This window comes from Myxine glutinosa, chromosome 1, assembly GCF_964187855.1.
Source record: "Myxine glutinosa chromosome 1, kmMyxGlut1.1, whole genome shotgun sequence".
NCBI lineage: Eukaryota > Metazoa > Chordata > Myxini > Myxiniformes > Myxinidae > Myxine > Myxine glutinosa.
In genome coordinates, this window is record NC_136261.1 from 200566330 (window position 1) to 200591646 (window position 25317).

Sequence of the window (25317 nt, forward strand, 5' to 3'; positions counted from 1 at the left end):
ACATGTTCCTTAAAAATAATGGTGAGGATATTTCGCCTTTAAAGTCTGATCAATAGCCTTTTGTGTTTTGACTCGACCGAAAAGTACTTCTTTTATGAACAAAGAACCAAAGTGCCATTTGTAATCAATAACAATGTATTCAGAAGCAAAGGGATCACTGTTTTTGTGAACCTGAGAGAAATTTCAAGCAGTTGGTTAAAAAGGAAAAAGAAAATCGACAAACCTTTTATCAAAAGGCATTACAACTTTATTTGAAATGTAATAACAATGTTATACAAGTGATTAAGTTAAAAATTCAAATGTAGCTGCAAAAATTATAAATTATGCAAAACTGGGATGCGATGTACCTGTTTGCAGCAACAATAGAGCTCATTGGACAACTCGAAAGGTCAAGTGAAGAACCAAAAAGAATGAATCAACAAACAAACGTGAAAGTAATTACATTCAATCTTTCCATCAAAACCGCTTGACTATTCGGTGTGACCAGGCCTTCCTGTTCCGGTGCACGCTTGGAGATGTGCAGTAATCCTTAAGGTGTACCCAGTCAATGGTCGGAAACGGTTGTGGGTACCGGTTGGTTTACCAGCTGTAGAGATGAACCTTCCAGTTCAGATCCGATGGCGGATATTGACTTCACCTTCTTATGTACAATGAAGTTCAAATAAATTGGGACAACTGAAGAACGGAAAAACGAGCGATATTACAGAATTGATGATCCAAGAGTGTTGGTATGATAACTCGGATAAATTGAAGGGAAGTGAGGAGAGGAATTCGTTGGCGTTGCCATAGTGCGACGGGTGAAGGTCCTTAAAAATGGAGCAGCTACTGTCCAGTAGCCAGGCCAACAATGCCGTGCTGCTGAAGATGGGCTCGCATCTGTGCATTCTTATTGCACATTTCCTCGACCTGGTGGAACAGACAGGTGGAGCCGAGGAGTAAACAATGCGCGTCAGAGAAGTAGCAGTTGGGGTAGAACAACGCACGCCGAGTAAACAAATCATACAACACAGGTTGGAGAGGAGTACATTTTGGCATTAGTGTTCTCTTTAGGCTTAAAATATGAAAATGGATGCAAAAGGGCTAGGTTTCAGATTAAACTAGAACAACACTCGGTAGAGTGCGTACCTCTGCCAAGCTGAACAGTTTATGTTTTGTATCCAATGATAGGCCGGATCTGGATTCGGACCTGAACCAAAATCTAATCGGTTTGTTTTTGTCACCTCACCAATTCATCCACCAAGTTTAGTCATAACTCTTCCACAACTTTTTAAATATCATGTTATATATCGCTTTTCACCCGATCTCTCAATGGTGAAGAATCACTTTAAAATTAAATAAGTCCCGTATCCGAATCCATATTCAGATCTTCATAAAAATCTAATCATTTCGTCCTCGTCACAAACACGACCTCTCTGCCAAATTTCAGCCGAATCCGTCCACAACTTTTGGAGATATCTTGTTCATACACAGACAAACAAACAGACAGACAGGGGTGGAAAACATAACCTCCATCGTCCTTCGGTGGCCGAGGTAATTAAACGTCATACATGAGAACGAGTGAGAGAGAGAAAAGAGACAAGTAGAGAAGAGCCTTCTAAGTCGAGTTAAGGTCTGCAACATTATTTTCAAAGGGCACCTGACCATTGACCTGTTGAACCCAAAATTGAAGCAGTTCATATTTTATTTACACTCCATGCTCGCGGCAGGTTTGGACGAAATCCCTTCAGTGGTTCACAAGTTATCGTGGTAACAAGATTTTCAATTTCAGGTCGCATGACCATAGACCATTTTGAACTCCAAAATCGAATCGGTTAATCTTTGCATTGCAGTCCAGACTTGTGCAAAATCGAGTTGGAATCCCTTAAGTGGTTCACAAGATATCGTGATAACAGAAAATGATAACAGACTCACACGGATGGACAACCCGGAGAATGCAATGCCTCTGGCGTCCGGCTAAGTTCTCCAACATTTGATGGAGGTGGTGGTTGGTTAGAGTTTGTCTATTGTTCATCTTACCCACTGTGGTTATCCGACCTATTTCAACATTATCTTGTACCTAGTTTCCAGCCACAGATCTTTCTAACTCCCAAAATGACCAACATTTATCTTGGTATTCTCCCCAATATCTAAAACTTCCACCAACGTCCTGTCGTCCTTCAAACCAGACCTTGTGCCTCAAGGCATCATTGTCCAGGCGCAGTCGCTCCATGCCCTGCAGCTCAGCAGCCATTTGCTGTTGCTTCTGCCTGAGCTCCTCGATGTAATCGCATGCTTTCGACAATATACCTCCCTTACTCTGTGACACACACCAAAATGAAACAAATGATATTTGAACGAACGACCACACACATCTCCAAAGGATTAATCGCATTTGTGGATGTTTATGCAGAGCTGCACTCACGTCGTCTGTTTAAGGGGTTATCATGTTTGTTCAATTACCTGCAGAGATTTGCTGCTCTCATTTGTATCAGGAAGGACTTTAGAAAGTTGCAAAATCCAACCATTTATCTTATCCCTGCGTCGGCGTTCAACTGAGTAGGAAGGGAGGGGAGAAATGAGCGCATGTAGGATGGAATGATGGAGACCACTTGGACAAAGGCATAAATTGCTCAATTTAACAAAAAAAAATAAGCAAAGGTGTACATAATTACATTAGCACATGAAAACTTCGGTTTTTTGGGGGGTTTTTTTTTAAAGGGGAGTCGGGAAAGGTGACTAAGGACTAGTAAACTCAATTTCCAAGAGCCCTTACCTTCATTGTGTTGTGCACGTCGCTTGTAATCCCTCACTGTGCGCCCTCCTTCACTCTTCCTACAGGAGGGTGGCGCAGAGAAATAAATTGTTTTTGAGTGGGGGGAGATGAACACACAGGATGTAGGGTGGGAAGGAATTGAAAAATAAAAATGAGGAAAATAATTATCACAGCTGTGAAGCATGGAGAAAGGGAATCGTTTAGAACCATAGGGGAAGAAGGGGAGAAGAAGATTTACGTTTGGGAACGGAGTAGTGGGCTCAAAAGTTATCCCACTTTTTGCAACAAAGGAAATGGATGATGTACAAAACCTTTCAAAAATAAAAAAGTAAGATCGATAAAAGTGTATGGATTCAATACTGGGTACTTGGTGTTTAAAATGTACTTCCATGTGATGAACGAATAAAGAAAATTATTTGTACGCATTTAAAAAGTTATACGAATGAAATACTCACAATCGTCCGAGAAATATTTTTTTTTTTTGATTTCTCTTACATTTCACGAAAAAAAATAAAAAAGGAAAAACTTTTAAACTGCGAAATACTGGATTCAGATTTCATAAATGTAATTAGTCAAGTGTATGCAAACCATGGTTATCGAGGAAAGACACCCAATCTGGAAAATGTATGTACAACATGTAATGTTACAATTATTGTCACCTGAACTGAGCGATCTTGGAAATTCAAGTGTAAATCAAGTCCTTTACAGAACAACTTGCATACATGTCTGTACACCACCGATGTCAACACATGCTCTTAAAAATGGCCATCCATGTGGTCTCAGTCAATTTAGGAATTGGCCAGGTGTAATTTCACTCCACACAAACAGAAAATCAGTTGGCTCATGACATCGGGCTGCTTCAAAGAGGGATGACTCAGACTTCCATTGCTTCACAGTACAAGGTTCTTCATCATGTCATTTCTATAGCACTGCCAAAGTAACGACAGACTGAAGAGCTCATGGAGAGATTGCATTCCAAAAACAAAATGACTGCAACTCCCTATTGAGGATTGTTATCGTGTCATATTTTCCAGAAGGAACCGCTTTTGAACAGCACAACCTGGCCAAAATGACCTGTGGAGATCAACCATCAAATTTCAACCCAGACAGGTCAGAACAGGCTTCACGCATAAGCTTCATAAGACACACTGCTCCATATTGTACTAACAAATCACCATCAATAGCAGGGCATGAAATAAGAGACAATATCTTCTGGAGAATGAACCGTTGGCACCATGCTCTTGACAGAATCTACATTCTGCCTAAACTTTAACGATGGGCATAAGCTGGAGTCTCAAGGGAAGGTGGGAAGCAATTTGTCCAATGCGACATTCCTGGGATGGGGGAGTCTGATGGTAAGGGGTGGCATTGAAGTTGGTCAAATCTTGTCATCGTTCAGAGCAGTATTAGGACAAGTTAGATACAGAAATGATGTATTTATGTCTGTAGTTCTCCGTTTGGCACAACTGCAAGGCCCCAACTTCATTGTTGTGGATGACAGTGCCTGTAAATAAATACGATGCACTTGTCAATGCTACAACTCAGGCTATCACCCCATGGACTGGCCTGCATGATCTTCTGACTTAAATCCGAATGAACATGCCTGGAAGGCATATTTGTAGTCACCAAGTTTGCACAGTCTCTTGATCAACTGGATGTGTTCCTGGTGAAAGAATGGTGCAACATTCAACAGAGAGACAGCTGGATCATCCAATTTGGTTGGAGAAGATGAGTAAAGCTTCTATTGGGATCAATGTTTGTCACATACATCATGAAGACCATTTCTGCCAATGCAAACCTGTCTGTGATCATTTGTGCACATTAGGCTCATTTAATTAGGCTCATGGCATATTCACCAATAGGCTCATTTGAGACAACCACCTTGTTTTCACATATTTTAACTTTGGCTTCCACTGACATATTCGTTTTTGGAATATACAGACCAATATGCTGGTTTATCTTCACCCAGAACAAGAACAAAAACAGGTTTGACATGTAAAAAGATAAGCCTGCAAAGTTTTGTTCATTTTTTTTTTGAAGAGTATGTAAGAGTCCATAAGTAGTTCACAAAAAAAAGTTGGGACAAATTATATATACTTTCTTGTCAATTTGGGCAATTATTTGTCGATTACATTCATAACATGAAAGCTGACTTTGTCACACTTGACGTACCAAGTATCAAATTCATACACAAATGAATTCGTGAAGTCTGATTTTGTTTGTGCCAAGGTGCAAGGACCCACGCATGGGTGAATGGAGCTGTGCGTGGGGCCAATGGGCGTGGTCCAGCTGCCTGCAGCACTTCCTGTGGTGACATCATCACGAAGAGCTGCCCTGCAAATCATGCTGGGTAAAACCGCCACCCCACCAGAAAACAATACCACTCCCTCATTCATTTCCCCTATATCCTATTCCTTTCCTATGCTTTTCACTCTCGACATCAATTCACATTTTACCCTAATCATTACTGGATAGGTGAGTAGGCATTGAGAGTTTTCCTTTCTGGGATCAACAATCAAGATTTGTCATGCAATAGTGCTTGTTTGAGATATATGTATATATATAAAACCAAAAGGAGCAACTCTGATACTAAATGTGACGTGATGTTGATGTCATGCACATAAATTAGAGACATCAAGTGCCTCATCAAGTTAGGGGGTTTGATATATAAGGTGACACCCGCACTGAGTGACCCCGCTTTGTGCGGATTCACTTTAGCACGAACTAATATTCAGTTTTTTAATTACCTAAAACATAAAAAATTTAAATTTAAATCCAAAATCCAACAAGCGAATAATATCAATGAAAGTTAAGTTAAGTTACAAGTAACAAAAGTTACAAGTTTAAACATACCGCCTCGACTGAAAACGCAACCACTAGTATTGACATTGTCAGCAGCCAATCAAAGGGCATCTCAGAGAACGTTTCCCCTAAACCATTCAGTGTGCTCGTTGTCATTTCCTTGCTCTGTGCGCCGCCATATTGGTAATTTGGCCAACAGTCTTGGTATGCTGAAAGTGTCAAGACAAGGGCATCATTCTGGAGCTGAAATTGAAAGTGTTGTAGCAGAAGGAGTCAGGTGTTGGTGCCACCGCTGTTGGGTGTGAATTTGGTTTATCTGAGTCATCTCAGAACAACTGTAAAGAACAAAGAAATAAATTTAAGCATCTAGTCAGTCCATGACTCCGATACTCCGATAATCATATCAGTTTAATGGAGAATATGGAGAGATTTTTAACCTCCTGGATTGAGGATATTAATCAGCACTATGCCTTTAAATCAGGCAGTAATTATGTTTAAGGCACCGAGTTTAAATCGATATTAGAAAAGGAGCCGTGTCTGTTTGTTTGCTTGTCATGTTATAACTTGAGAATGGAGTAACGGATTTCAATAAATCCAACCACAGTGGATTCAGGGAACTCTCAGGAAGGTTTTTGACGTAAAAAATTTTTTAAATGGGTAAATGGGCACACGTATCAAAACTGAAAATGACAACTTGCGACACTGGTTATTCCTGCACGAAGAGCAGGATCTCCCAGGAATCATTTTTTTATTCTTGCTCCATAAATTAGCTATCACAGCCATTCAGAGGAAAGGGAAAGCTCTGTGTATTCAGCATTTATGCAAAGGCAGAGATGAGGAGACCTGAGAGTTTATTTTCTGCCATGGCCCATGCCAAACACATACCCCAGACAGTTTGATAAAAAGAATGAAGAGAGTGGGAGTGTGAGAAACTATTTTTATTTTGAACTTCCTCTTGGTGTGTTGTATATTATTCGCAATTCAGCATCTAAAAAGGCTGTGATTAATATCCTATTAAAAATCTCCTAACTCACTGAGTGTATATAGCAAGGCCGGTAACTATACACCGCCTAATTTTCTTTTTTCCCGTTAACAAAATCTATTGTTTTTTTTGCAATTGTACAAAAACTGATATTCCCGTCAACGTCAGGTCTTATAGTCGAGCGATGAAGTAAAAGAGCAGGAAGGTGAGGGATAAGGCAAAGAGGTTATATGATGAGGTAAAAAATCAGGAAGACAAGGCATAATGCACTGAGCTTATACGACAAAGTAAAAGAGCAGGAAGGTGAGGGATCTACCAAAGACGTTTACGGCCAGTTCAGGGTAATGCCATAGATTTAAGCACCACAGCAATTTGCAAAACATTCGCACAAGGGGCGAAACTGAGAGTGCGGATGAGCAGGCAACAGCAGAATTTCCATACAAGTTTAAAGTCCTTGTGGAAGTCGATCCCCCCTGCCCCACCCAGCTTGTTTTTCATGTGGACAAAATAGGGCTATTTTGGAGGATGCCGCCATCTAGTATGTTCATTTCCAAGGAGGAGTGGCATGCCTCTGGCTTCAAGGTAGCAAAAGACCACGTGACACTCCTCGATGGTAATGCAACATGACACTTGAAGGAAAAGCCCCTTCTCATGTACCTACGCACCTACGGAATGAAGGCAGTCGGTGGGGAAAACGCTAGCTCAAAGACACCTCATTGGTAAATGTACAAAATTTATATATTTTTATTACTAATTGCTAATATCTATTCATTTAAGAGTGTGCATGAGTTAACATTATATATATATATATATATATATATATATATATATATATACACACAGTCATGCGTCGCTTAACGCCCTAGATACATTCTTGGAAACGTGACTAACCGAAATGGACGTTGTCCGAACATAGGACTTGAAAGCTGCAATAGCCCCTTGATCCATAGGCTGAATCAAAGAGGTGGTATTCGTGCCGAAAAACATGCTGAAATCACGTGCGATAGCATTCACAGATTTGCCGCCCTCACGCTGTCTTGTTATTTCCTGCTTCTCCTCCAAATCAATGCTCTTGCATTGTTTCTTGCTGCTGCTACCACGAGGGCTGGTTGCGCTGCGTTTGGGACCCATGATTAACTTTAGGGTGGATTTATTTTAATAAAATCATATGAAAAGACAATGGAATAACGCTCACGATACGCGGGGGTAATCGAGACTGGATGCTGATGATGCTGCGGCGCTGCCGACGAGGCAAAACCAAGCATACACTGTTATACAGTTTGTAAACTTTTTATTTCGTAAGTAAGGAAATCAAATGAAAAGTACTGTACACTACAATAGCCAAAAAACATGAACCAGTAACATAGGCATTTCTTATATCTATCAAAACATATTATGGATATATAGTTACTGTACTGTATCATCATACGCCTGGCAGCACAATCTATTTTGTTTAAGAACATGCGATGCATGTGTGAGCGCGCCCGCTCTAAGGCCACTTACGTCCGCTATATCCCCTTGTCTGAAACGGTTTTTTTTTATCCCCATTATTTTCTTATTATTTTTATGGGCCATGGACGGATAAGCGATCGGACGTTGTTCGGACGGACGTAAAGCGACGCACAACTGTATATATATATATACAGTCACATGAAAATGTAAGTACACCCAATGTAAAGTTTTGACTTTTTCAACATACAGCTATTTGATCTTCATTTCAACAATATTGATAGATAAAGGTGCTATAATATTACAAATATCATGAAACATTTACATTTTGTAGTCCATTGTATAATTTAAATAAACATGAATGCAAATTTTGCATGTGGAAAAAGTAAGTACACCCCTACATTTATCACTACTTCAAATACCTAAAATTAGAATGAGGTGCACCAGCTCAGGTGCAAATGATTAGAACATTGTCAGAGAGGATCTTGGAGGAACCTGTCTTATTTAAACCTCAGACATTTAGTTTGGTTTGCTCTTTGTTGTTGAAGTGTGTGGTGTCACCATGCCTAGATCAAAAGAGCTCTCTGAGGCCTTCAGAAAGAAGGTTATAGATGCCTACAAGTCTGGGAAGGGATTTAAAAAGATCTCCAAACAATTTGAAATCAATCATTCGACTGTCCGGAAGATCATTTACAAGAAGATTCCAAACAACTGCCAACTTGTTCAGGCCAGGCCGCCCCAGCAAGTTCAGCCCGAGAGCAGACCGCAAGATGCTGAAAGAAGTCTCTAAGAACCCCAGAATGTCATCACGGGACCTACAGGTAGCTCTTGCCACTGTTGATGTCAAAGTGCACGAGTCGACCATTAGAAAGAGGTTGCACAAATTTGATCTACATGGGAGGTGTGCCAGGAGGAAACCTTTGCTGTCCAGAAAGAACATCAGGGCAAGACTAAAGTTTGCCAATGAACACCGAGGCAAATACCAGCACTTCTGGAACAATGTGCTATGGACAGATGAGTCAAAGGTAGAGCTATTTGGCCACAGTACCAGAAGACATGTTTGGCCAAAACCAAAGACAGCATTTGACCACAAGAACCTGATACCAACTGTGAAGCATGGTGGTGGAAATATTATGGTTTGGGGCAGCTTTGCTGCATCAGGGCCTGTGCAGCTCACCATCATAGAATCCAATATGAATTATTCATTGTACCAGAGGGTGCATGAGGATAATGTGAGGCCATCTGTCGGAGAGTTGAAGCTCAACCGAAGGTGGACCTTGCAACATGACAATGACCCTAAACATACCAGTAAATCCACCAAGGAATGGCTGAAAAGAAAGAAATGGAGGGTTCTGGAATGGCCAAGTCAAAGCCCAGATCTAAATCCCATCGATATGTTTTGGGGGGATTTGAAACGAGCTGTGCATGCAAGAAACCCCTCAAACATTGCACAGCTGAAAGAATTCTGCATGGAGGAGTGGGCAAAAATTTCTCCCAGTCAATGTCAGAGACTGGTAGACAGTTATAAGAAATGCTTACTTAAGGTTGTTTCTGCCAAAGGGGGGCAATACCCCCTATTGGAGCCAAGGGTGTACTCACTTTTTCCACATGCGAAATTTGCATTTATGTTTATTTAAATTATACAATGGACTACAAAATGTAAATGTTTCATGATATTTGTTATATTATATTAGCTTTATCTCTCAATTTTGTTGAAATGAAGATCAAATAGCTGTATGTTGAAATATGTTGAAAAAGTCAAAACTTTACATGGGGTGTACTTACTTTTTCATGTGACTGTGTGTATATGTGTGTGTGTATGTGTATATATATATATATATATATATATATATATATATATATATATATATATATATATATATATATATATATATATATATATATATATATATATATTAGGGTGGGCTTGAAAAAATCAAAATGCAGATTTTCTCCGGGACATGGTCTATTTTTGTTCCTTTTGGTGTCAAAGGAAACCACACCAAATGTGAATGGAATCCAATAATATTTAGGGGTGCCACATCAGTGATGAATTTTCCCCCATGCAAAAATAGGAATTCCCATTTTTTGGGCTGTATATAAACCACCTTTAGAGGCCATTTTTCCCCGCAAAGCGGGGGTTGGCCTTTTTCGGGAGCCGTGGTTGTTGTTGTTTTTCGGTCACCTTTTTGAAGCAATGTTTTACGGCCGGATGCCCTTCCTGACGCCAACCCTTTTTGCCGCCTTTAACGACAAACAGGGAATTACCAGTGAACTGGTACTCAATTAGCCGACCTCGGAAGGATGACAGGCTGAGTCAACCCCCCTGGCGTTAATTCGGCGATCGACCGGGATTCGAACCCAGGATCCTCGGATCCTAAGCCGGCACCCTAGCCGCTAGCCCAACACCAGGGTAAAACCCAAAAACCCAACCCAAAAAAAGATGTTACACAAAATAAATACACAATTATATATATACATTAAATATAATATTAAAAATAAATGTATAGTAAATATACATTAAATAATAATAATATATATTATATTATACATTATATATACAATTATACGATAGACAATTATACAAATATAGACAAATATAATACATTAAATAATATATTAAAAATAAATATAATATATTAAAATTTAAATATAATAAATAAATGTATAGTTATACAATATATATACATTATAATTAAATATACATTAAATTTATACATAAAATATACATTAAATAATAAATATACATAAATACACATTATACATTATATATATAGTTATATACAATATATTATACATACAGTTTTGAGACTTCCTATGATCACTATCTGGGCAATTTTCATGCATGTTTTGTACAGGTTCCCGGGGTCAGGGGTACGCTTTTTTCGTGTGTAATATGTAGGCCTAACTTATTGACTGTGGCTCTTTTGTAGAGAGTGACCCTGTGGAGTAAGAATTAACAGGATTTTACCCACATTCTTGCGTATTTTGCAGATATGGCATGTGCTAATAGTACCAGTGTTTCATTGAAAACTCGGGCTCAGGATAATGTGTATCTCATTGGGTCCACTTCTGGAGATGCCATCAAAGGTGCCAAGCTCCCGACTGTGCATCAATCTCTTGTCCTGTTTTTCCATCACCTGAAGAAGGAGAATCGCACTGCCCGGGAGAGTGCAACCCTCACCATTGAAGAGGTTGTGAAGTTCTGGGAAAAAGCTTACCGACCTACAACGACGAAGCAGCACTGCATCCATCGTTTGGAGAGGCTATATGAAGAATGGAGGAGCCTCCAAAAAGGTGCAAAGCGGGGTGGTGCGACCCAAGAGAAAAAGGAAGCATCCTTCAAGGCCTCCTTGGAGAAGACGTTTGATCTTAGGCATGCAGATTCGGAGGCCATAATCACCAACCCCGAGGACAGGAAGTTTCTTCACGATCAATTCTCAGAGAGGAAGGCTTCAATGGGATCTGTAGACACTGTGTTGGAAGCAAAAACGAAGCGAAAGAAAGAAAGGGAAGAAAAGGAGAAGACTAAGGCAGAGAAGGAAAATAAGAGACAGGAAATGGTCATGAAGGGTGCTACTGCTATGGAAGTCACAGACTCAGACTCCGAGACCACGGCACAGGCTGGTTCTTCATCATCTGATGGTGGGATATCTCGTCCCAAGAAAAGAAGGCCTATCAACATTGTCACTCCTTAAGTCGCAGCTTCTTTGGATCGTACGAAAACAAGTGACCGAATGGCTGTCCACAACTTGGCATCCATTTGTAGAGCAGTAGGATGGGATCCTGCAGAGCTGGCACTGAACCGATGGACAGTGCGGCGGAATCGCATGATGCATCGATGCAAAACCATGGACGAAATAAAAGAAGCATTTCATCATAATGTGCAGGGTCCTTTAGTGGTCCATTGGGATGGAAAGCTTCTTCCCGATGTCACTGGAGATTTTGTGCATGTGAAGGTGGATCGTCTTCCAATCCTTGTGTCCAACCAGTACCATGGAATGGAGCAGCTGTTGAATGTTCCCAAGTTACCTGACGGGGGAGGAGAAGCTATGGCAACCGCTGTAGTGGACACACTGAAGAGCTGGAACCTTGTGGGCAAGGTGAAGGCTTTCTCTTTTGACACAACGGCCAGCAATTCAGGTGTTCGTGGAGGGGCTGCTGTCCTCATTGAAAAGAAGCTACAGACTGAACTAATTCATTTGGCTTGCCGCCATCATGCGCACGAAATCATTCTGGGAGATGTTTTCACCACTCTTTTCGGTCCTTCATCAGGCCCTGACATCCAGCTTTTTAAGCGGTTTCAGGCGGAGTGGCCGTCCATTGCCCATCACCAACCAAAAAATGGATTCACAGATCCTGATACGGCAGCTGAGTTTGCACAGAACAATGACATGATGGATGAAGCTCTGGAATTTGCTCTTGTGTGTTTGAAAGATCAGCAGCCACGAGATGATTATCGTGAACTCCTAGAACTGACTGTCATCTACATGGGAGGAATCCCACCTCGTGGAATCCGGATCATGGCTCCAGGAGCAATGCACAGAGCCAGATGGATGGCAAAAGCACTATATTCACTACAGGTGTTCATGTTTCGGTCAGAGTTCCACTTGACACTTCGAGAGGCGAGAGAACTCCGAGCCTTCAACATTTTTGTCTGCCTTGTGTATGTACAGGCTTGGTTTCGGGCTCCACAAGCTATTGAGGCTCCCCTGAATGACATTAACCTCTTCAAGAAGTTGGAAAAGTTTGAACAAATCAATCAGAGGATGGCTCAGGCAGCCTTGAAGGCACTTGGCCGCCACACGTGGTACATGAGCCCAGTACTAGTGGCATTTGCATTCTTTGACACCAGAATTGACAAAGAAAGCAAGATCAATATGATTGAAGCATTGAAAAATGACGGTGAAAACCCCTCTCCAAAGCGACCAGCTATCAAACGAGGAACCGCCCTGTCAATCGCTGGCCTCACAACAAAACACACCAAGCATTTCTTCAGCATCCTAGGGACCCCAACTGATTGGATGGATAAGGATCCTGGTTCATGGGAGCAAGAAACCAGCTTTCAGGAAGCAAAGAAAGCCGCCAGTGGCTTAGTCGTGGTGAACGACAGGGCAGAAAGGGGTGTCGCATTGATACAAGACTACAATAAGCTCCTTACAAAGGATGAAGAGCAAAAGCAAGCTCTGCTCCAAGTTGTTGCTGCTCACAGGAAGATGTACCCCGATGCCAAGAAGGCAACAGTGGTGAAACAGGCCCAGAAATAGGAGTTACATTTCTCATTATATTTGGGTTTTTTAATATTATGTGATATGGTGTCTCTTCATTTTATGAACTGAACATTTGGATTGTTATCATTGAATTTGAGTTTTCATAGCAATATAGTGCTATTTGTGCAGCTATTGTAACTTGTGTTTGCTAGAATACAAAGAAAGTGAGTGGAGGGTGGATTTTCATAAAACAAACTTCTGCTTTTGCTTTCGATCCATATATAGAAAAGTTTTGTAGACACCTTTAGTTTGAAGGCTGATGTGGCACCCCTATATATAATCAGATTGCTTTCATATTTGGTGTCTTTTCATTTTGGAACAAAAGGAACAACATAAAGCCATGTCCCAGTAAATATTGAAAAAAAATTATTTTGAGCACCACCCTAATATATATATATATATATATATATATATATATATATATATATATATATATATATATATATATATATATATATATATATATATACATATATATATATATATATATACGTACATACATATATACATACATATATATATACAAACACACATACATATATACATACATACATACATACATACATATACGTATATACATATATATACTACCGGTCAAAAGTTTTAGAACACCTCAATTTTTCCAGTTTTTATTGAAATTCACGCAGTTTAATGTCCAGTGAATAATCTGAAATGGTACAAAGGTATGCAGTAAACTGCTCGAGGTTAAACAAAAGAAAAAAAAAAGAAAAAAAAAAGTTTAGGTTAGCATGAACGGGAAAATAATGTAAATTGCAGTTATATTGGAAAAAAGGCCTTCTTCAGGGAACAAGTAATGGGTTAACAACTTACAGCTGTTCTGCAGCAATGTAAGTAGATTAAGCCTTGGAAGTTGATGCAAACAATTCCTCCAGGTGTCCCAACCTCTGCTGATTACTTGATTACAAACCCCCTGTCTGTATAAAAGCAGTATTGGAACAGACTGTTATTACACCCTCTGAAGCATTATTTGGACAATATTGCACTGCAGGAAGTAGTATATTGGAAACTGGAGGAAACTCTGACAGGAAGAGGTCTGGCAGACCCAAAGCCACAACAGAATCAGAAGACAAGTTTCTGAGAGTCAACAGCTTGCGTGATAGGCGGCTCACAGGACAACAGCTTCAAGCACAGCTTAACACTGGTCGAAGTAAGCAAGTCTCAGTTTCAACTGTGAAGAGAAGACTTCGAGCTGCAGGTTTGACAGGTCGAGTGGCAGTAAGAAAGCCATTGCTAAGATGGCAAAATAAGAAAAAGAGGCTTGCCTGGGCCATGAAGCACCGCCAGTGGACTACTGAAGACTGGAAGAAGGTCTTATAGACCGATGAATCAACATTTGAAATCTTTGGTTCATCACGCAGGGTTTTTGGATGTCGTCGAGTAGGCGAAAGGATGGTTCCTCAGTGTCTGACACCAACTGTCAAACATGGAGGAGGAGGCGTGATGTTCTGGGGCTCTTTTGCTGGATCCAGAGTCGGCGACTTGCACAGAGTGACTGGCACCCTGAACCAAAAGGGCTACCACAGCATTTTGCAGCGCCATGTAATACCCTCTGGTATACATACGCCTAGTTGGTCAGGGGTTTTCATCCGAGAGCAAGATAATGACCCTAAACACACCTCCAGGCTATGTCAAAACTACCTTCGAGGAAAAGAACAAGACGGTAGGCTTCAAATCATGGAATGGCCAGCACAGTCTCCAGACTTAAACCCGATGGAGCTTGTTTGGGATGAACTGGACAGAAGGGTGAAAGCAAAGCAACCTCCAAGTGCAACAACACATTTGTGGGAACTTCTGCAACAGTGTTGGGAAGAACTTCCCGAACAATATTTGATTTCTATTGTAGAAAGAATGCCACCTGTGTGTTCGGCGGTTGTATCTGCAAAAGGTGGCTACTTTGCAGAGTCAAAAATTTAAATTAAATTTTGTTAAACAAAATGATTCGATGATTTCTTTTTTTAATATCCAATTGTTTATTTGTTCTATGCTTATTTCAGAGTACATTGAGACATTAAACGGCATAAATTTCAATAAAAACTGGAAAAATTGAGGTGTTCTAAAACTTTTGACCAGTAGTGTACATTATATATATATATATATATATATATATATATATATATATATGCAAAGATTTGCGGTGGGGAGTAAATCCAAATGAGCACCACCCTAATCAGCCTGCTCAAATATGCCTTGACTTGAAACGGGCTGAAACAGTTTTTGTATGTTAAAGCATTCAATTTTTTTGTTTCACTTTCCTCACTCATATCATCGAATGCCTGATGCTAATGACTGGTAGTGTATATATATATATATATATATATATATATATGCACTACCAGTCATTAGCATCAGGCATTCGATGATATGAGTGAGGAAAGTGAAACAAAAAAATTGAATGCTTTAACATACAAAAACTGTTTCAGCCCATTTCAAGTCGAGGCATATTTGAGCAGGCTGAAACAAAATGGCGGCTTAAGACCCTTGTGATGTGAAAGCGGGCTAAGCAAGATGGCATGCCGCCATCTTGGTAATGCTTTGTTTTTTCATGATGAACACCCCATTAATTATTTATCAAACTGTTTCAATTAATCAAAATACCCAGTTTCATTCATGCACTCTCTTTTCGTTCCCTTAATAAGCATGAAAAGTTTTAGGCCACTAGGTTTCATGGTTTTGGAGATATGGAAGAGACACACACACTTTTTATTTTACCGTTATTAACATTATTATTACTAGGGCATGCCCGTACGTGGGTGCCCGTTCCTTGCCAAAAAAAAAAAAAAAACGCTACCCGTACGCTCTACCCCGCCCGTACGCCCGTAAACAAAAAAAACAACGCTCTTCGCTTCCGCCCTTCGCTCTGACTGAATTGGGAGAAATAATGCGCATAAGAAATCGAGAAATTATTATTTTCTCCGGAAGAAATCGAATTACGAACCGTAATGGCGCACGCGCTCGGCTCGGCTCGCTCTCACATCGGCCACGCCTACGCAACAACGCGTTCTGTGATTGGCTGCCGGAAGTGCAGTCTTCACTGTCCGGAAGGTCGCATATCGCAGTTACGATGAATCGCAAATTAGTTTTAATTAGTTTTAAAACATAGTTGAACGCCAACATAGTTTGCCGACGGGAAATAAATGAATACGCTCTCAAATGTGCCGTCCGAGGCAGAGTCTGTTCGCCACGTTCGGCACACGTGATAGCTCGCTGCTCTCTGATTGGTTGAATCGTTTTTTGGACATAGCTCGGTAACTACTTCTCCGATTAATTTAAAACCTTGAAAAGGCACATCCTCGGGTCCCCAGCAATATACCTGGCAAGTTTCAAGTATATCGGACCCGTGGTCGTCGAGAAACAGCGGTCACAGACAAACACACAGACATACACACATACACACACACACACACACACACACACACACACACACACACACACACACACACACACACACACACACACACACACACACACACACACACACACACACACACAGAGATTACTGGAATTATAGATAGATTATTATTATTATTATTATTATAGTTCGAAGACACTGGGAGTCCTTGCTTAGTGCTCAGGATGCTTTTCCACAAAGTCGAGTGTTATGCAAAAAAGTGTAAATCAAATTTATTTTTTCCCAAAAGAACAATGTTACATAGGTTGGATGCGTTCCTGGCCAAAAATTAGACATAACATTAAAAAAAGAAAAGTACAGTATAAATAATACAGAACATGAATAAAAAACAATATAATAAATAATAAAGAACTTGAATAAATATACACAAGACATCAAATATTATGACAAAAAAAAAATTCACCAAAAGGAAGTGGCGGCAGTTACGTGTCAAGGCCTGAGATGCCTGGTTGGGAATGGGAGAGGATACAGGTGTACATATACTGTGATTAAGAGGCAGGACTGTCTGTCTGTCTCTTTATCTGATAACATCTGGGTGGCTTCTGGTGGTGGTGCTGGCTTCGATGGGGTTGACTGGCTGGTGGATAGAGCTTCATAGGCTGACAAAGAAGGCTTCCTGAAGGAGAGCAGGGATATCTGAACAGCTTTCTCTGGTTTCCTCATGTAAAGCTCCTTGTAACCATGCATAGTGCTTTCTATCTTGTCTGAATGCTGCTTTGCTCAATATTTAGGTCATCTGTTTGATAGAGGGCCACAATTTGGTCTAGGAGGTTGAAGGACTGCACCATACTCTTCATATTCAGCTGCTTCAGTGGTGGTCTTGCAGCTTTATCTTCCTCGTTGTGTACCCATTTCTGCTCCAACTTGAACAAGACCTCGTTGGTCCAATCCTCGACATGTGATTGGAGCAGGTCGGCCACATCAGCCTGGTCCACCTCATCAAAGCCTACCTCATGTGCCAACTCCACAGTGTGGGACTGGACAGCAGATACTTCCTTAAACCTGAAGCTGTGCACATACCCAGGTCAAGCCTTCCTCCACACACTGTTCATGGTCGACATTGCCATCTCGTGCCACAATGCACCGATGTTGTCGATGGCCTTTTTGATGTTATAGGCCTTCCAATAACTCCCTGTTGGTTTGTTTATCCTCTCCATCCTTCGCGGTTATCAGCTGTCGCATTGTGCTCTGCCTGTAGAAGGCCTTGAACATTACTACAGCAGCCTTGTCCATCGGCTGCAACAATGACATGGTGTTGGGCGGTAGGAACGTGACATGACCATTGTCGACAAAATCCTCAACGTTTATGGGATGGCCTGGGGCGTTATCCAGCAACAGCAAGGCCTTGTTACCTCCTCCACCGAAGGTGGATGGAGGTTATGTTTTCACCCCTGTCAGTGTGTGAACAACATATCGCAAAGTTGTTTATGAATTTGGACGAAATTTTGTGGAGATGTTAAGGATGTGACAAGGATGAAACGATTAGATTTTGGTGAAGATCCGGGTCCAGATACCGAATGAAGAATTTTTAAGTGATTCTTCACCAATGAGAGATAGGGCCAAAAATGATGTATATAGCAAGATATCTCAAAAAGTTGTGGACTGATTCGGACGAAACTTGGTGCATAGGTTGGGTATGTGACAAGGAAGACCCGACCCGAATTTGGTGAAGATTTGAATCTGGATCCGGCCTATCAGTAGGATACAAAACATAAACTGGTGAGCCTGGCGGAGGTATGCTGTCTACCGAGTGCCGTTCTAGACTTTATGAGATATCCTGTTCACAAACAAACAGACAGGGATGAAAACATAACCTGCATCCACCTTTGGTGGTGGAGCTAATGAGTAGGCTCAGCTTTCAACAAACACGATCATAAGAGCAAACGAGAAGGCAAGGTTTTCAACAAACACGATCACACGAGCAAACGAGAAGGCTAGGCTTTCAACAAACACTATCACACGAGCAAACAAGAAGGCTAGATTTTCAAGAAACACAATCACGAGCTAACGAGAAGGCAAGGTTTTCAACAAACACGATCACACGAGCAAACGAGAAGGCTAGATTTTCAAGAAACACAATCACACGAGCTAACGAGAAGGCAAGGCTTTCAACAAACACAATCAAAGGAGCTAATGAGAAGGTTAGGCTTTCCACAAACACTATCACACGAGCAAACGAGAAGACTAGGTTTTCAAGAAACATGACCACATGTGCAAACGAGAAGGTCAGGTTTTCAACAAACACAATCACATGAGCTAACGAGAAGGCTAGGCTTTCCACAAACACGATCAAACGAGCTAAAGAGAAGGCTAGGCTTTCCACAAACACTATCACACGAGCTAACGAGAAGGCAAGGTTTTCACCAAACACGATCACACGACCGAATGAGAAGGCAAGGATTTCAACAAAGATGATCACATGAGCTAATGAGATGGCTAGGGTTAGCTATGCAGTATAGGCTTATGCCACCTTGAAAATAAGCTTTTATTGTCCCTTGGACATATTTTGATAGATAAAAAGTGCAATAATGATTATGTTATATTAAAGAAAAATAATTAATTGCATTTTACAATATAAATGCATGAACTTTCATTATTTTTCATGCAAAAAACAGATATCCGTTTTGGAATGCTTTCTTGCAATATCTACAGAAAGTAAAATTGGAGGTTGCTCCATAGCATTCTGTAAATGTTTCTGATAATTTGTCCTTGATTTTGATGGTTTTTCATTTTTCTTCTCATCCAAATAATCCCAGGCAGTTTCTACAATGCTCAGGTCAAGACGTTGAGAGGGCTATTCTATTAATTTTAGAGTTTGACTCAATTTCTTTGTAAATATGTTTTAATGATAAAGTTGTGTTTGGAGTCGTTGTGGTGCTAGAAAACAAAGTTGTTGCCAATTAACCTCCTTTTTGATGGGATACCATGGTGGATTAAGATTTGATTGTACTTGTCAGCATTCATTGTTCCTTCAATTTCACGAAATCCCCACCAATTCCAGCAGCAGAAATACAACACCAAACAGAGCCTCCACCATACTTCACAGTAGGCCTTAGACACATGCACTTGTACTTGTCACCAATCTTTCTTCAGACATACTGCTTTTATTTTGTTCCAAAAATTTCAATCTGATTCCGCACTCTAGAGTACCTTTCCACACTGATTAGCATCCCAACTCTGTTGTTCTTGGGAATCAGTCTTTTGGCTTTGTTACCTTTACACAGAAAGGGCTTTTTGACAGCAACTCACTGTCTCACCTGCACCCCCTGCTCTGTCTGCCTAATATTTCTGCAGGGTGCTCAAGGTCTGCCAGCAACACCTTTCTGGTGAAACTGCCAAACTCAAGAATCACTGTTCAATTTCACTCTTTCATTCCTCTTTTTTCCTGCTTGTGGAACAAATTCCTACACTCTCTTCAATTCCCCTCTTCCCTCCAGGTCTTTAACAGCTGTTCACCACCATTTCATATCTTCCCCTATCCAAAAACCTTGATAATTTCTACCCCCATTCATCCACCCCAAACCAACCTCCATCAAATTCCGTTTTCTTTCCTTGACGTCCCTGTAGCGTCCCATCTTGTTTATCCCATGTACTCTGCCCCAGCACTCTCTCTCCCACAGATCTCCCGATGTCCCTGTTCCCTACTTTTGTTGTGCTTCCCTCTCTCACCGCATCTTGTCTCCCGCTCCCTTTGTAACCTTGACCGTTACCTTTACCTTGTAACCTTGACCTTTACGGTCGGCACGAGCAGAAAACTAAAAATGAGAAGATCGCTCGCTGGCATGTTGAATTAACAGACTTTAGCTTTGACATTGTGTATAGACCGGGATGCGATAATCTGGCTGCTGATGCTCTATCTCGACCGGTCTGTTTGGGAATTACCACCGGCGAGTTACGTGATATTCATGAATCATCAAATAGCTGTATGTTGAAATATGTTGAAAAAGTCGAAACGTTACATGGATGTACTTACTTTTTCACATGACTGTATATGTCTATATCTATATATCTATAGTCTATATCTATAGTCTATATCTATAGTCTATATCTATATCTAAATGTCTACATCTATATGTCATTCTGGGTGTTAGCTGTTATTCATGCCTCGATAAGGTATACAAAGAAAAGAAAAAAAAAAAAAAAAAAAAAAAACTCAGGGAAATCACTTTTGATAAGACACCTTCTGACAGTAGATGTGTCTACCAGAACCCCTGATATCTGTGCCAGTTTTTATACAGGTACAGCTCTTGATTTGTTTCTATTTCCACAGGAACTTATCTTAAAGTATTCGTCATCTGCTTTGCTGAGTTTCTTTCACCTTCCAATCTTTTTTTTTTATTAATCTTTAACTTCTCCTGTCTCATTACGTGTGATCAAATATGAAGAAGAAGATCCGGTTGTGGGATGGCATTGAGAAGTGGATATAAAGTAATACTGTGTCGGAAGGAGGAGAGTTTTGGCTTCGTTTCTATATTCTGTGAGCAGACACTTGAGCAAGGTATGAAGAGGAATGCTAAATTATTATTCGCTTGATTATAGATTAGTGGGAAGCCATTACGTTCTTTCTCTGTAGTTCTAACTATCTTTTTATTCTGTGTTATAGGGTATGTGGAGATAGATTTCAATAAAGCCTCATATCTGGAAACGAGGTCTCGACTTGATTTCATAACAATTTATTGAAATCTATTTCGACACTCAAGTGCCATGGACAAACTTCTCAAACCGGAGAGATTTGATGGAGACCCGAATGCCAGCAATGCCGGGCGCCACTTGACGCACTGGTTACAATCCTTATAACTCTACTTGGAAGCCGTACCAGACGTCACGGACCTAAATAAGTTGAATGTCCTCATTTGCAACGTGTCCAGCACTGTCTTTGACTATTTCTCCCACTGTGATACCTATGCCGATTCTGTAACGGCCCTACGAGCACTCTATGTAAAACCACGAAGCGCTATCTACGCACGACATCTGCTCGCTACGCGCAGGCAAGAGCCAAATGAGACTTTGGAGCAGTATACGCAGGAGTTACGACAACTCGGCAAGGACTGCGGAGTGTTGGATCGGACGGCCATCGAGGGCACCAATAATCTTATGCGAGATGCTTTCATTACTGGTCTCCAATCGCCTGCTATTCGTCAGCGGCTGCTAGAGAACGAGGCTATGATCTTTCAGGTTGCGTACGAACCGGCCCGGGTTCTGCAGCTGGCCCAGATCTGATCTGAGACATACGGATAACAATATCTGACGGCGAGCGTTGCAACCACCGAGAAATGCTCGGAAGCGGTGTCTGCCACTGGGCCAGGTTGGCTGTCGCATGCCAGGATTCCCTTGGCGAGAGTCCAGACGCGGAGGAGAGCGGCTCGATTACCATGGCTGCCGCTACTCCTGCTGCGACAATGGGCAAATGTTTCTTTTGCGGAAATCGTAGACATCCGAGGAACCAATGTCCGGCTCGGGACGCGCTGTGCAACAGTTGTGGGAAGAAAGGACACTTTGCCAAAGTCTGTCGATCAACTAAGGCCAGAAGAACGACACTGCGGGCACGCGCGCATCGAGGACGGCTCCCGGGGTTGCACCTCGCAGCCTGGCGAGGGCTGTGATTTCTGTGGGGTTCAACGGTGAAGCAGCTGACGCTTTGATCAACACGGAGCAGTGAAAGTTACGTCAGCCAGGATCTTGTTCGCAGACATTGCTGGCCCACTGTTCCGGCCACTCAGCGCATGTACATGGCCTCAGCGGCCCTATGGCAAAGCTCAAAAGGGTTATGTGTAGTGAACTTGGTAGCTATTGAGATACTGTACTCGGATGTTAAGATGATAGTATTGCCGAATCTGTGCTCCGACGTTCTCCTTGGTCATGACTTTTTGAATCGGCACGGGTGTTTAGAGATGTGATTCAATAGCGAACAACCCACTAAAATCTTCTCGGTATGTCGCTTAGCGGAGATGTCAATTGAGCCTCCCCCACTGTTTCCGTGTCTGACACCTAATTGTCGCCATATAACTGTGAAGTCCAGGCGATATTCGCGCCCGGATGCACAATTTATCGCTGATGAGACCAAGCAGCTGCTAAGCGAGGGTATAATCGAACCTAGCAGCTCGCCCTGGAGGGCTCAAATGCTCGTAGTCAATAACCCTAATCACCGGAAGCATATGGTCATCCACTATTCTCAGACGATCAATCGCTTTACCCAACTTGATGCCTACCCACTCCCCAAGATGGACGACATGGTCAGAGAAGTATCTACCTACAGGGTATTTAGCACCTTGGACCTTTGAAGTGCTTATCACCAGATACCTATCAGGGAGACTGATTGTCATTACACCATCTTCAAATCTGGTCAGCAGTTGTACCAACTTCATAGAATCCCCTTCGGGGTCACTAACAGGGTTCTCGTTTTCAACGGGTGATTTATGACATCATAACCAGAGAGCAGCTAAAATATGTTTTTGTGTATGTCGACAATGTCATAGTATGTGGCCGAGATCAGGTAGACCATGATTCAAATTTACAGCGGTTCTTGGACGTAGCGCAGAAATACAGATTGATCTTCAACGAGGATAAGTGTAACTATTCTGTCAAAACAGTGGATCTCTTGGGGTACACCGTGACCGGAGGGGAGATACGACCTGACGCCGCTCAGCTGCAACCTCTGCTTGAGATGGCCCCTCCAGTTGACCGTGCTGCGTTGCACAGATTCATTGGTTTATTTGCTCATTATTCCAAGTGGGTTCCAGGTTTTTCAGAGAAGATAAGGCCATTGGTGGAATGTAAAATATTTCTGCTGAACTTGGCCGCGAAGGCTGCATTTCAGCTGCTGAAAAATGAAATAGCTGTTGTGCCCTCAATTGACGAGACTGTTCCTTTCATGATTGAGACAGACACCTCGGACTGTGCCATAGCGGCGACACTCAATCAAGCTGGAAGGCCGGTCACGTTCTTTTCTCGAACTACGTCTGCTAGTGAAAAGCGACACTCTGCCATCGAGAAGGAAGCTTATGCAATTGCAGAAGCAGTCAGACGGTGTCACTATTTCCTACTACGTAAACATTTTCAGCTGATTATGGACCAGCAGTCCGTTGTTTTCATGTATGACGGTCGGCACGAGCAGAAAACTAAAAATGAGAAGATCGCTCGCTGGCACGTTGAATTAGCAGACTTTAGCTTTGACATTGTGTATAGACCGGGATGCAATAATCTGGCTGCTGATGCTCTATATCGACCGGTCTGTTTGGGAATGACCACCGGCGAGTTACGTGATATTCATGAATCTCTTTGTCACCCCTGGGTCACTCGATTGGCTCACTTCATGCGGAGTAGGAATCTGCCTTTTTCTATAGATGACGTCCGGCGTCTTTGTAAGACGTGCTCAGTGTGCGCAGAAGTTAAACCGAGTTTTTATAAACCACCTATGGGAACTCTGATTCATGTCGGAAGGCCTTGGGGGCGTCTGTACGTGGACTTAAAAGGTTTGTTGCCTGCTGCAGGGATGCGCCGATACATTCTTACTATTTTTGACGAGTACTCCCAATTTCCGTTTGCTTTTCCGTGTGTCGACATGTTATCTGCGGCGGTGATTGAATGTTTTTGGCAATTGTCTTTTATTGTTCGGATACCTTGCTTTCGTTCACTCGGATAGAGGTACGGCCTTTTTGTCTCGAGAGATGAAGCAGTTTCTCCAGGATCGAGGTGTAGCCTCTAGCCATACCATGGCGTAGAATCCTCAAGGCAATGGCCTGTTGGAACTGTATAACAGGATTATTTGGAGAGCCGTGTCGATGAGCTTGAAGTCACGTGGTTTGCTTCCGCAGCAGTGGGAGCTCGTCCTGCCTGATGCATTGCACGCTATCCGGTCGCTGCTGTGTACAGCTACAAATGAAACGCCGCACAAGCGCTTGTTTCAATTCCAGCGACGTAGTGCTAGTGGACAAGCGCTACCCTCTTGGTTGGCGGAGCCCGGTCCGGCTCTACTGAGATGAGCGGTCAAAGTAAATATGAGCCGTTGGTGGACGATGTGGAAATCCTGGAGGAAAATCCTGAGTACGCTCACGTTAAGGTTGCCTGACGGACGCGAGACAACAGTATCAGTCCGACATATCGCGCCTTGCAGAGAAGGAAATCAGCAGGCTGTTAACGACAAGGGAGACGTAAACTTGGGTTCCCCCGTCAATGAAAGAATAGTCACAGCCAGGATCGACCAGGGATAAAGTGATTAATGATAACGTCAAGGTTCCGGAGATCCCGTCGGTGTCAGGAAGCCCTCTAAGAGAGCGGTCTGATGAGGATGATCCTCCTTTTGCGAGATCCGGGGATCTGGTGACTGGTGGGATTTATCGGACCCGTGCCGGAAGATTGTGCCAACCGGCTACTCGTTTTGGTTGGGAGAGCTCTGTACTCTGTTACATTGATTTCTTGTTTATTTGTTATTGTTTGCTCGCTTGTGTTTTTAACGGAGGGCGAATGTGATGAAATATGAAGAAGAAGATCCAGTTGTGGAATGGCATTGAGAAGTGGATATGAAGGAATGCTGTGTAGGAAGGAAGAGAGTGTTGGCTTCGTTTCTGTATTCTGTGAGCAGACACTTGAGTAAGGTATGAAGAGGAATGCTAAATGATTATTCGCTTGCTCA

The 25317-nt window shown here is 41.9% G+C and overlaps 1 protein-coding gene across 1 annotated transcript in view; it reads right to left on the minus strand.

Annotated features, from left to right (window-relative positions):
- Positions 1-224: 224 nt before the first annotated feature.
- The window catches only part of LOC137433487 (upstream stimulatory factor 1), an 83313-nt gene continuing 58220 nt past the window's right edge, over positions 225-25317 (minus strand). Inside the window, exons 7-11 of the mRNA XM_068125817.2 lie at positions 4925-5057; positions 2753-2811; positions 2440-2531; positions 2168-2296; positions 225-906 (exon numbers count right to left, since the gene is read on the minus strand). Of these exons, the coding sequence (XP_067981918.1) occupies positions 823-906; positions 2168-2296; positions 2440-2531; positions 2753-2811; positions 4925-5057 (497 nt within the window). The 3' untranslated portion in view covers positions 225-822. The remainder of the gene's footprint in view (positions 907-2167; positions 2297-2439; positions 2532-2752; positions 2812-4924; positions 5058-25317) is intronic.